This window comes from Epinephelus moara, chromosome 17 (assembly GCF_006386435.1).
Source record: "Epinephelus moara isolate mb chromosome 17, YSFRI_EMoa_1.0, whole genome shotgun sequence".
Classification (NCBI taxonomy): Eukaryota; Metazoa; Chordata; class Actinopteri; order Perciformes; family Serranidae; genus Epinephelus; species Epinephelus moara.
This window is the reverse complement of record NC_065522.1, coordinates 19,441,221-19,454,566: the sequence shown is the minus strand read 5'-3', so window position 1 is coordinate 19,454,566 and position 13,346 is coordinate 19,441,221. Positions and strand designations below refer to the sequence as shown.

Below are 13,346 nucleotides of genomic sequence, written 5' to 3'. Positions count from 1 at the left end.
AGACAGAAGCCATTCAGTCAGTCAAAACCATGACAGTTAAAAGGATTGGTAGGTGTCGCATCTCAAATCAACACTTACGGGAAATGTGGCGGTTTGAAGGCGGAGACCAGCGCTCCGACGTAGATGGAGATGATGGAGACGATGACGCAGGCCAAGAAGATGGAGGCCAGTTTGTTGACGTACTTCACGCCCACAAAGACCAACAGGGACATCAGGAGGAGACAGATGGAGCCGTAGACCCGCATGTTGTTCAACATGGCTGCGCCTTCGCCTTCAGGGTGCTTGGACTCGAAAATGGCTGCCTTAGGTGCTATGTACATCTGGAGGAGGGCGGGAGAGGAGAGTGGTGTCTAATAACATTTATTACTCATCTATTTATGTGTCTACAGGTTACTGTACGTTATAGTGTGTGTGCAAGGCAAGCTGTTCCAACAAATTGCCCCTGGTGGGATAAATAAAGTTGTCTGAATCTGAATCTAAGATCTAAGCATTATAATGAAGATGTGCTGATATACTGTCAGTACTTTAAGCAACTATCTCTAATAGCGTCACTGGCGTGATTATCACTGTTGTTTGTTGGCGCTGTAAACACAGCTCAGCTCTAAAGCTTTATCAGCAGTCATGTTGATATAACAGGGAATGCAGTTTTACCAGTCAAACAATGACACAGCAGTCACCAGACGATGTTTTTCAGAGGCCTTATGATGTAATGTGGTCCATCACTATTGTAACATTCTGACTCAAAAAACAGCACACACATCCTAAAACTAAATACACCACATGTGGCGTTTCAGGCACCAGCCTTTCATCAGACATTCATATTCAGTCCTTCATATGTCTGATGAAGGGCGGGTGCCTGAAACGTCACATGTGGTGATACGATTACAATTTCCAGAAGGAGCAGTTTCTGGTGTGCAGACCTGCTTTTGTATTTTTCTTTCACAACTATTAACACCCAAAGGGAAATTAGAGCATGCATGAAAACATAAAGAATCTGAGAGAAACAAATATTTCCTGGCAACTGTCTTAAACTTCAAACAACCAAACTGCTTTTGTTTACGGTGTTTTTAGTATATTTGATGTTACTTCATTTGAGTCACACAAAGTTGCATAACACACTTCCCTGGCCAGTTTGCTAGGTTTGTACAACTCCAAGGCAACTACTGCATGAAGCAAGCTCATCCTATTTTAGCACTAGTGGTCGGGCGCACCGACATTGTAGGGGTCAAAGGGTACAGATGACCCCAGCCAAAGGCCAAGGGGGGCCCACGGAAAGGTCTATGGTTGACCCTTAAATGGGATCAAGTACAACATTTTACTTACTGACTCAAATCACTGACAGTACAAGCTATATGTAGTGATGGCCAAATGAAGCCTCATGAACCACTTTCTTTATTTTCTGACCCCACCAGATGGCGGTCTTTGTTTAAAGATAAAGGCTGAAGGACTGGCAATGAAGCGTGCTTTCAAACCTTTGTTGAACACACAGCGCCATCTAGTGGCTTCAGAAAATAAGGACAGTGGTTCATGAGGCTTCATTTGGCCATCACTAGCTATATGTATTTTAATGCGCCATCTGATACTCCCACCCTTTTTAAATATGTCTGGGGTCCCTATACAGTCTTGAAATTGCATAAATTGGATATGACTGAAAAACTGAGACTTGATAGCCATATACTCTTTACACATTTCAGTTCTGCACATAAATTGACCAATATTTAATCAAAGTAGCCTCAAGATTGAATGAATAAGTGAAGAAAAAATGTGTGTTCACTCCTGATTTAATCTTTTGATTTAATACCATGCAGTGATGTATAGGGATCCCCCCAGTTGGGTGTGGATGAGGGGCCCACTTTTGAAAATGTTGTCCCCCTGCCCATATTTAACGGCCGGCCTGCTAGTGTGGTAGTATTTCAGGACATCAGGACCATCATATTTTTTGCCTCATTAAACGTAGCATGAAAATTTGATATCAGAACATCAATATATCCGATGTATATTGATATCACAATGTAATTAAATTAAATTTACTGTTACAAAAAAATGTATCCATACTCCCAGCACTAAGCTAAATGGTGATGACACACTGACATTAAGTTTTTAAATAAGAAAAAACACTTTCATGACTACAACAAAACCACAGCGGAAACATTGGAAGCTCTCTTTAGTCCTAAATTATCACTGCTACATAAAAATGTAATTACAGTTGAATCCTAGCGAAAGCGATGTAGATAATGATTATGATGATGATGAAGTCAAAACCCACCAGAAGGATCTCGATGGCTCCCAGGATGTACATGGCTCCGGCGAAGGTGGTGCCCAAGTAGAAACACAGGCCCACCGCCCCCCCAAACTCCGGACCCAGAGAGCGACTGATCATGAAGTAGGCGCCTCCCGCTGGAGGGGGAGGAGAGAAGAGGAAGAGAGGAGGAGAGGAGGAGAGACAGAGAGAGTGGGGCAGGTTGTACATCAGGGTTGAGAGAAGTGGAAATGGACAGAGTGAAGAAAAGCAGGGTGGTGAAACAATCAGAAATGGGAAAATTAAAGATAGAAGAGAAAAGAAGAGAAGGATGGAGAGAGAGAGAGAGAGAGATGTTGGGCAGGAAGAGGAGATGGGACATAAAAAAAAGAGGGAGAGAGGGATGGATGTTAGTAACATTATGATGTTAGGAGGTGAAGAGAGAGAAAAGAGGACAGCTCATGAGAGAAGTCATCCTATGCTTGAAGGAATAAGCATAATGTTCTACATGACACATTGGAGTCAGAAGAAGACAGAGCAGTTCTTTGGTCAAATGGTATCTGCAAGTGACTCTATACAACTGTTTTTTGCCTCACTCTAAGTACAAGTACGACATCTGAAGTAACATCTTGGCTGTTTTTGGGGCTGGGTGTCACAAATCAGTACCTTTGGTTCAATCCAAAATGAAATGGTATTGAAAACTGACTGGCGCCAATTGACCGATCAGACTGATAGTTCTGTGTACTTGTTCTCCCATCTGGAGATATTTTGTGGTTTCAATTATGTGTTTTTGGACGTTTGAATCTGGGGCCCCATAAGCCTCCATTAGGTGAAGTTGTGTTCCTACCCCCTCTCCCCTTGGATCTCTGGAAGTGTTGTGAGGACTCTAAAACTTCACCTGAGCCTCCATCAGCATGAGGGTAAGTAGATAATGGCTGAATTTTCATTTTGGGTGCACTATCCCTTTAAGAGGCTCTTACACTCTGCTCTGATTCATCAATTGTTTCTCTAACATTAAAAAATAGTTATTGATTTGGTTTTATATTTAAGTCTTTTTATTTTTACTAATTTGATAATTTTCAATATTACTGGTCTTTGTTTTACTTTCTACGGTCTTTTTATCATCTAATTTTATTGCCCTTGTTTTTATGTGTTGCATGTTTATATTATTGTAGAGCACTTTGACATCTCTTGTATGACAAGTGCTTTTTACTTAATATTGTTTTAGTATTGGTGTCAGAATCAGGTATCATACTGTCACCACTATAGACAACTTATAACTAAAACCCAGCCCCAATTTGCATTCTGAACTTCCTGGTGCACACGGCACTGCGTTGTGTTACTGGTACCTCAAGTGAGCTCAAAAAACATCAGTAATCTAATTTTGCTGATACAATTTGAACCAGTTATAAAAACAGAGCACATGGGAGAATCATACAAGGAAGAGAAGCTACAAATTCACTACTGATTGTGAGCTCAGAGTTCAGTGTTTGGTTTCCAAAATGCAAGCAAACCAGAAAAAAACACAGCACTCGCTTATTTTCTGTACAGTGGATTAACACATAAAAGTAATGTTAACAAAAAAGTGGGCACGTGAATGTGAATGAATGAACGCCCCCCCACCCTCACTGTCACTGAGAGGTAGCTTCAGTGTACCTGGGTCTGATGCCTGTTGGGTTAACTGTTGTTTTGTATTTATATGAAACAGCTGATACAATGAGACAATTGAGACAATTTTTTTTTCCTGATAATAAAGTGCAATCTTAATCAAGGCACCCAAACTACAAAAACTGTCTCTGCAGTCGCCTCACTGAACACGAAAAATTCAAGTGACGCTGCCCCTGGTTAATGATTTTTAGTGCCGAGCCGTATTTGGGAAGCCAAACACCTCTGATTCCTCCTCCTCATTAACCACAGTAACCTACATACATACAGTAACTACCATCTGAGACTAGATGGTGAGAAAGCATGAGAAGCTGTTCAGATGAGGAAACAAAAAAAGACAGCATGGAATGAGATGTCTGATGCCAAACAAGACACGTTAGATTAATTCTCTATGTTACCAAAGGGGTTTCATTCTACATTCAATTATCGAAATGTCACATGCTAGTGGAAATATCACACTACTTTGACATTTGGGATATTCGTCTGGAGGCGTTCCAGTGAGAAGTAAAGTCAATGGCGGATAAATATCCTAGGTTTTTAAATGTGTGTACAGACAGACAGGGAAGAGGTGGACAGAGGGAGAGACAGGACAAACAGAAATAGCACTCATTAGAAAATACATGTACTGCCAAAGCTGGAAGAGGAGGGGAGGGGAGACAACCTGGAAAATGCATATGAACATCTACAGAAGTCACATGGCTGAGTCAACTCAAAATGGTCGCCATAAAAATTGAAATAAGATGCAAATAGCTGCATGAGAGTCAGATTAAGAGATTACCACAGCACACCAGTGCTATTTAATCCATGTGTAGGGAAAGCATGGAAGGTGAGAGAATACCTGGTACAACTCCATTAGTGGCGATTGCACTCATCGATATTGCCGTCAACAACGTCTGCAGAGAGACAGGAAGACAGACAGGTTCTTAGTAAATTTAGAGTGGTTTAATTTGTGTCTCATCATACCCGTCTGCTAACAAAGCTGGACACTGAGATACTCACACAGCAGCAGCATATGAAGACAATACAGAGGCCCTGCAGCACCCCAGCAGTTCCCACCACCCAGGTCAACCTCAGGAACAAAATGACGCCGAAGATGTTCTGCAGGCAGGGCAGGTAGACTCCCATAAACGTCCCCATCTGTGGTGACTGGAGGGCGGACACAACAGAGAGATGGTAGGAAAATCAAGTTCAATTATCTTTGCCAACAAGAAACAAACATTGGACATAATGCTAAAGCTTTTAAAAATGCAGGTGGACAATCTCCTTTTCTTTCTCATTTTCCTCCAAGTAAACAGTAGTGGTTTCCAACCTTTCCTGTTTGAACCCCACCCATCCTTTCATGTCTAGTATAAAAGTATACATTTTAGGAACTTTCAGCTTTTTAGCTAACTAATTCAACTGTTTGGAAATTACAGCTGGTTAACCTTTTCAGCTGTTTAGAAATTACTGCAACTTACTACTAAGTAAATTACTACTTAAACTTTTAGAAATTACTGCAAGTTAAATATTTCAATTGTTTAGAAATTACTACTGGCTAATTATTTATTTTCTATTTTTTAGAAATTGCTGCAAGTTAACTATTTCAACTGTTTAGAAATAACTTAAATTGTTAGAAACTGCCTCAAGTTAACTATTTCAGCTGTTTAGAAATTACTGCTAGCTAACTATTTAAATTTTTAAAAATTGCTGCAAGTTAACTATTTCACTTGTTTAATTAACACCAAGTTGTCGATTTCAAATGTTTACAAATTACTGTTAACTATTTTAGTTTTTTAGAAATTGCTGCCAACTAATAATTTCAGTTGTTTACAAATCAAGTTAACTGTTTCAACTGTTTCGAAATTATTGCAAGCTAATTATTTCAATTGTTTAGAAATGAATGCTAAATAATTATTTTGACTTTTAAAAAATGACTGCTAGCTAATAATTTCAACTGTTTCGAAATTATTGCAAGTAGTTAATTATTTCCACTGGTTGCAAATTACTTCTAGTTAACTATTTCTACTGTTTAGAAATAACTACAAGCTAATTATCTAAGTTGTAAATTAATGCTAATTAATTATTTCAACTGTTTAAAAATAAGTGCTGGCTAATAATTTCAGTTGTTTAGAAATTAACAGCAAGTTAACCATTTCAACCGTATTACAAGTCGTTAACTGTTTAAACTGTTTAGAAATTACTGCTAATTAACTGTTCAGCTGTTTCGGAATTATTGCTAGCTAATTATGTCAATTGTTTATAAATTAATGCTAATTAATTTATAAACTGTTTTGAAATTACTGCCAGTTAACTATAGTTAATAACTTAAGTTGTTTAGAAATTAAGTTCAAGTTAACCATTTCAAACATTTACAAATTATTGATAGTAGTTAACTATTTCAACTGTTAAGAAATGACTTCTATCATTTATCCATTACTTTTTGCAAAATATTTAAACTTCTTCACTTGCCTTTTAACTTAATTTCACACACTGTAATACTGCACATGATTTATGGTGTTTTAAGTAACTCTCATGTTGGTGGGAGGCGTGTATTGTGCTGTCAGTTTGCTGGTTATTACAACAATACATTAACTAAAGATCCTACTTGTATTCCTCCCTGGTTTCTGTTTTATTTCTTGTCACAAAAATGTGAAAATCTCTTTTAATTTAATTTTCATTTGTGCTGAGCCACTCTACAATCTTTCTACAACCCCTCTGGTGAGTGCAGAAGTATCCTTCAGGGTACACACACCCTTTGTTGGGAATCACTGCACTACACCACCCTGATGCACCAGCCTTACGTTAATACTTAAAACTGAACATGAAGTGTTGCCAGGAGGGAAGATTTAAAATGTTTTGGTGTAACTTTGGCAGCCGCTTGTTGCCAAATCTGCCACCAAATCAGAACAGGGTGGAAACAGGAAATTACTCTGAACCACCACAACAGACCGTCTTATCTGGGCCAGCCAGCAAGGATTGAAGTTCAGACTGGGGTCACGTCTTACTGTACTTTCACTTTCAGACGCTCAATGACCACATGTTAAAAGGATAGATAATAAACTTTATTTGTATAGTCCTCTCAAAAGATGATGAATTGTACCTATAATCATCATCTTGATTACGAGTGCTGTGATAGATTGTACTGGGCATCAAAGTCCTACAGTACACACAAACAGAAAATAACTCCATAGCTTTGTGCAGGTGGCGCATTACTTCACTGAGATTTTCTGAATTTTCTGCTAAAGTATTTAATTGCACAGAAAGAGAGCTCATATATATCGGTGTCAGGACAGTTGCATGTGTCAATATGAAGTCTTGGGGATTGAATCAGCAAAGACTCCTATGAAAGACACTGTCGATGTTACATTTTTGGACTGGGTGTTTTACTGCAAAATGAAATCCCCTTAAGGGTCTAAACAAGGTGAGTTTGGCACAGTCTGGTATACCTTGCCAGGTTTCTTCTTCTCGCCGATGCTTTCAGCCTCTTCGTGTTCCTTGGCCCCCTGCGTCAGGTTGGTGTAGTTGGCCAGGCGATTAAGCAGAGAAGACACCTTTGGCCGAGTGTCCATCTCCTCCTGAGGTAGGGAAAAAACGGAGGGGAGACATAGGGTGGACAGAGATAAAGAACAGAGGTGGACAGTGGGCGAAGGAGAGCAGATAAGAGTGGAGGAATGAGATAGCCGGGGGGGATATAGAAGAAGGGGAACGAGAAGGGAACAGACAGACAAAAGGAAGGGATATAAAGAGTAAGAGCAGGGACAGGGTATAGAAATAGCAGGCAAGCAAGGAGGGAATAAACGTAAGTGGGTGAAGAAGAAGAAAGGTGGGATGACAAGCACGGGGAGAGGCGGCAGATAAGAGGTAAAAGAGCAGGAGATAAAGAGGCATATTGAATGGCTCGTTAAAGAAGTGGGAGACAGAAGACAGAGCCGTTTCTAGGGAACTTCAACATCTATAAAAATCGAAATTATCCGCACCCACCAGCCAAATGCTGGTTTATTTTTGTCTCTGGCTTAGCAGACACATTGGCAAACAAACAGCCATCATTTATAGGCTCTGTTTTTACCCATGTGCAGTTAAACAAAACAAGAAAAGTGAGTATTTTAAGGGGAGCAGCAAATATGGCCCCATTATGGTTTTCTCTCTTCAATACAAATCAGCATTCTCAACACGTTATTAACATGATTATGATGCTTTCATAGGATAACAGTTGTGTAAATTATGTGTTTCGAACCTCAAATAAGGCCAAGTTTCTGTCGTAGAAGTCATCGTCGTCCACCCCGTGAGTGTTGTTGATGTACACACTGGAGATTTTGGAATTTCCGTCACCTAGACACAAAGAAAGAGATTATTAGAGAGAATGTGGAATTTGACTATCTTTAAAGGACAGGTTTAGAATTTTTCTGAGGCTTAGGGTGCTTTCATGCATAGAGTTTTCTTGTTTTGGTCCAAATCAGGAACCGATTTTGTTCAGTCAGTCAAAATGATCAGAGCTGATCAGGGCAGATCGCTGTTTAAGAGGAGCAGCTGCTGCAGAGGCGAGTGAAAGCTAACTTTTAGACCCAGTTCAATGAACAGTTAAAGCTGTTTTCAGACCTAGAGTTGTCTTGCTTTGGTCTCAATCAGGGACTAATTTTGTTCCAAAGCTGCATAATTGCCTAGAGTTGGTTCGTGTTCTCACGGCAGCATTTACAAGCGGACCAGATCAAATGCCTTGTGTGAGAAAGCTGCTCTTGACTGGTCAGAATTTCCATGTGGGAAAAATCCAGGAAGTGAACAAAACGTTGAAGAAGAGTACACTTGCAAGATAAATGTGACACTTTCTAATGTCACAATGGAGGGACAACTACGCAGGTTGATTTTAGCGCTGCTCATCGTGGACTATATTGCTGTCATTGTTCATTTTAGGCAAACCATGCGACTGCAGTTGGTTCGGATCGAGGCTGGAACACGTTCTCACCACAAACGAGCCGCACCAGAGTTCGTTTGCAAGCAGACCAAGACCACCTCTTCAAGAAGGTCTCAGTCCGGTTGTTTTGGTGCACACCTGAGTGCGATTGCTGTGTTCACACCTGAACAAACGAACCGCACTTAGGGGGCAAACAAACTTGAGTTCAACTGAACCGTACCAAACAGGGCAGGTGTGAAAGCAACCCTAAAAAAACAAGCAAGGGGGCCATATAGACATATAAAAAGATTTTACTGTCTGTAATCCTCTTGTTCATACTGGCCATTCAGTAATCCTTTATTAATGTATTCCAAAGTTTTTATGATCCCTCTGTTGTTTGTGTCTGACTTTATTGTTGTTTTGAGTGCTGTTGCTGTTTTTTATCTACAGTTTCTTCTGTTAAGTACTTTACAGGGTGCTATATAATTAAGTTTATTATAATGTTTCCTTGTTGAGCTGCAGTGGAGGGATCATAATGGGAAAAAGACTTTCAAACAAAAAAGACTGTGGATTTTGTCCCTTTCCCCGATCACTCACATCAAAAGGTGATTTCAACATAAATTGCACGGATTCCTTTGAAGGAATGACTATAGCAAGCGAAATGGAGCTGAAAAGATTAGCAGGGTTTACACACATGTAGGCAAATGGATTTCCATGACCAAGCATTCTGTGATTGCTGAGTATACCGCACATAGGGAGATAAATAGATCAATAGCAAAGGAAAATACTACCGACTGATAACGACTGCTATCAGGGAACAACTGAAAGAAGTAAAACCTTGCTGGAAAATCTGTTGCTGTTAGTGAGCTATTCCAAATAGTAATAGTGTTGGCACAACTGTCACAGTGACAACCGCCATTTCCTTAAATTCTGCAGATTTTCATTCTGGATCACGGCTGAAAACTGTAAAATAAAAATCAAATCTGCAGCTACTGTTTGGGTCTGCTTATGAAGGTAGTAAAATAATAACACAGACTCTGTTGTGTGAACCAAGACGGCAAACTCTATCGCCTCCCACATTGTCAACGTAGTTGCGGATGTAGTTACCCAGTATATGAAAATATCAGCGGCCAAAATGTTATGTGGGAAATATGCCAAATCAGATATGTTTCCAAGACAGTTTTATTATGCAGACCAGACTTCAGGATTTTAAAACGGACGGATCTATTCATATACCAGAGCAGTCTAGACTGCGTCCCCACATCTTCGGTAGTCACGCACTTCCCCAGAACGTTCTCGGTGTAATTAGGTGATGGATCAGGTTCTCCAGGATAACTCTGAATACACTGCGGGTCTCCTCATAGAACAGAGCGGACATAAGCTTCACTCAACCAAGGCAAGCCAGACGGTGGTTAGCAGGCTTGGTGATTCATGGTGACGCTTGCCACACTGAGTCTTTTCCTACTTTACCTCTGACACTAAACCTACGATCAGTCACCCTGTCCAATATGCCACTTCTTTATTAAGCTTATTTTCAAGCTATTGGGGCCCGAGCACAAATTGCCTTTTAAGGGGACAAAAAGCCTCTTGGAGCCATGCCGCCAACCCAACAGGAAGTTTGCAATTTTAAATTTAACGTGCCATTTTGGTGCATTTTTGGGCCATTTCCAGGGGTCGTACTTTAACTAACTCCTCCTACAGATTAGATCCAATTGACTTCAAATTTTGTCTGGACCATCGTAAGACCTTGGACATCAAAAGTTGCTTAAAGCTCGAGTTTTCATCGAACCATGTGACCGTGGCGAGGTGTCAACTTTCCATGTTTTGCCAACAAGCAGGAAGTGGTTTGTAACTCCAGCATACATGGCCCAATCTGTCCTGAATGTCACGTCTTACAGGCTCGAGAGCCCGAAGCCATCTACATGCATATTAGGTGTCACGGTGATTGCGCCACCTACTGGCAACAGGAAGCTTGTTTTTTCAGACACTACATGAAATTTACATGGTGGGGTCTACAACTGATTTACAGCAACATGACATGTAATTACTATGTCCTGCAGCGCCACATTGTGGAATCAGGAAGTAGTACAAAATGTAAAATAGATCAGTGCAGCGCCAACACTCCATGGAGGATACGCCATCTCACTCCTGCCGCATCAGCCAGCGTCCTGCCAGCACCTCCGAGTTGCGCAGAGGTGTGAGGGTGCATTCGTCGCAGCTTTAATTTAATATGAAGTTTTATTGCCAGTTACATGTAGGCCGTTGGCTATTTAAAACAAAAAGTTGAGCTTAAACCCTGCTACCCATAGCTACAAGTGAAAACAAGTGCTTTGGTTGTGCTTTGATTGCCGCGCTTCCTTTGTGCTGTATATCAAGCCTTCACTTTCCCAGGAGATTGTACCCAGCAGCAGACAGAACTGCAGATGGTGCCATTATTCTACAGCCGTTACACTGAGCAATCATTTATTTCATAATAATAAGATTAAGCGAAAAACTTGTCTATTTCGGCTTTAATTTATCTGATTAATGTGATTCATCAATACATAAAAATAAATTGTGAAGAAGTCTTAAAGCAATGCTTGTTTCAAACTTGACTGTATAAAAACTGCAAGCCTACCCTTTAACTTTTCTCTCCCACAGACACACACACACACAGTTTGATGCAACAGCCACCATGTCGCCGGTTCAGTTCCACCTCAGTCAGCACAGACCAGTGCATCAGCAGCACCTGAGTCAGCAACATGACTTCCCTCCCTGCTCCGCCACAGTCACGCCAACGGCTGCAAATGGCCGTGTGCAGGGTCACATTTCACAGAAGGTCACTTATACGTGCCGTGACTTGAGGCCCACCACAAGTTTGGGTCATTTTGTTGAAGAAATATGTGAATAAATAAATAAAAATCTTTGTTGCTGTGCTGTCCTCCCTCTCTGACGCACTTCCTGTTGTTCTACAATTTGGTCTGACTGAAGTGAAAATTAATATCCTGCAACCATGTTGATGCTGCAGATACAAGGGCAATTGATTTATTTTATTTAAAGTATCACGTTCCTGTCTGGATTTCTCCTGAGCTGTGACTGTAGAAGTGGTTCTCAAGGAGGGGGTCCCATGGTGACAACAGATGATCAATTAAAGGGATGAAACAGACAAAAAAAATCTCCTACAAAAAATTATGTAGATATTTTTTTAACTCTTTGCTTTATTTCCTAGTGAAATACTGAATTGTTAAATGTCTTTGGCCAAGTAAAAGTCTGGGGGTACAGATATTCTTCTTTCTACCCTACATTATAACCATGAATGAAAGCTTTATAGTCCAGAAAGAAAGCTGTGTGGCACACCAGCTCGTGAATCCCAAAATGCATCAGCAACTCTCACCATCTCACCAACAAACTACATTTTTAGACACACTGAGGAAAAAGTCAATAGCCATGTAAAGCAAAAAACAGAAACAGCATTTGGCTGGTGGGTGGCAACTTCCCATCCTGCTCGCAGTCCTTCATTTGGCCACAGATAGCGAGTGTGAAACTGACTCCACACCAGCAAACAAAAACTAGCCTGTCAATATTCAGTGGCTGAAGCTACTGGTGAGGTAGGTAAAGATTAACCAACAAGCTAATCTGGCCTTTTCAATTGTTTGTCAAAAATTGAGCGGCTGATCCTTTACAACATATCCACAGTCAACACATGTTCTATTAATACTCCAAAAATGCAGACTAAAAATAAGAAACAAAGACATTTTGGATAAATAAAGATACACATTAGTGCATGCACACATTCAGGCATGGGATCTTCCCAAGCGTGTTCAACACCTAACCTGTTGATCAGGACGGGCTGCATATTATGGATGTGAACAACGGACTCCTGCCTGATAACACCAACTTCTTCACCACCACATACAATCATACCCAGGGCTGCAAAAATTAATTAATTAGTCAGTCTAAGTAATTTGTTAAGGAAAAAATAAATAAAATAAATGTGAATATATTCTGGTTTCTTTACTCCTCTATGACAATAAACTGAATATTTTTGGGTTGTGGGCAAAACACGACATTTGATGACATCATCTTGGGCTTTGGGAAACACTTAATGACCATTTACAGACCAAATAACTAATCAATTAATTGAGAAAGACAAATTAACTGTTATATTTCACTGACTCTGTGCTAATTTTGATAATTTGATGTCAAGTTGTTACAATTTATTGGTAAGGCAACAACAGCAAAATTATAATTTTTCATGTTTTTCTGACATTTTATGGCCCAAAAAGGTTGGAAATAAAAGAGCATTTTCTGCATATTAATCAACAATGAAAACACTCTTTAGTTGCAGCCCTTATTTTGAAAATACTCCGAATCCAGCCTCTTAAATGTGAAGAGTTTCTGGGAAGGGTTTCAGTCTTCTATGTTCGTTGACAGTAGTACGGCACGGTTCAGTTTGGTACACTTTTTTTCTGTTTCCACTGTAAAAAGTTGTGGATGGTACCAATGGAACCGTTCCGTACCGTCCCCATTTTTGGTCCCCCTCTGTTGGGGTACCTAGCACACAGATCTGGTACTAAAAGGTGGAGCTGTGAACAC

The 13,346-nt window shown here is 40.2% G+C and overlaps 3 protein-coding genes across 6 annotated transcripts in view; 2 read left to right on the top strand and 1 right to left on the bottom strand.

The window, feature by feature from the left end:
• Nucleotides 1-13,346, top strand: part of LOC126403715 (serine/threonine-protein phosphatase PP1-beta catalytic subunit) — a 659,813-nt gene that overhangs the window by 9,727 nt on the left and 636,740 nt on the right. The window lies entirely within an intron of this gene.
• The window catches only part of c17h11orf68 (chromosome 17 C11orf68 homolog), a 616,176-nt gene that overhangs the window by 9,733 nt on the left and 593,097 nt on the right, over nt 1-13,346 (top strand). The gene's annotated exons all lie outside the window — the stretch shown is intronic.
• The window catches only part of LOC126403702 (solute carrier family 12 member 6-like), a 42,039-nt gene that overhangs the window by 16,950 nt on the left and 11,743 nt on the right, over nt 1-13,346 (bottom strand). For all 4 annotated transcript variants that reach the window (XM_050066425.1, XM_050066427.1, XM_050066428.1 and 1 more), the window contains 6 exons: nt 8,118-8,212; nt 7,330-7,458; nt 4,904-5,050; nt 4,743-4,797; nt 2,267-2,397; nt 79-320 (listed from right to left, as the gene is read on the bottom strand). In XM_050066425.1, the coding sequence (XP_049922382.1) occupies nt 79-320; nt 2,267-2,397; nt 4,743-4,797; nt 4,904-5,050; nt 7,330-7,458; nt 8,118-8,212 (799 nt within the window). The remainder of the gene's footprint in view (nt 1-78; nt 321-2,266; nt 2,398-4,742; nt 4,798-4,903; nt 5,051-7,329; nt 7,459-8,117; nt 8,213-13,346) is intronic.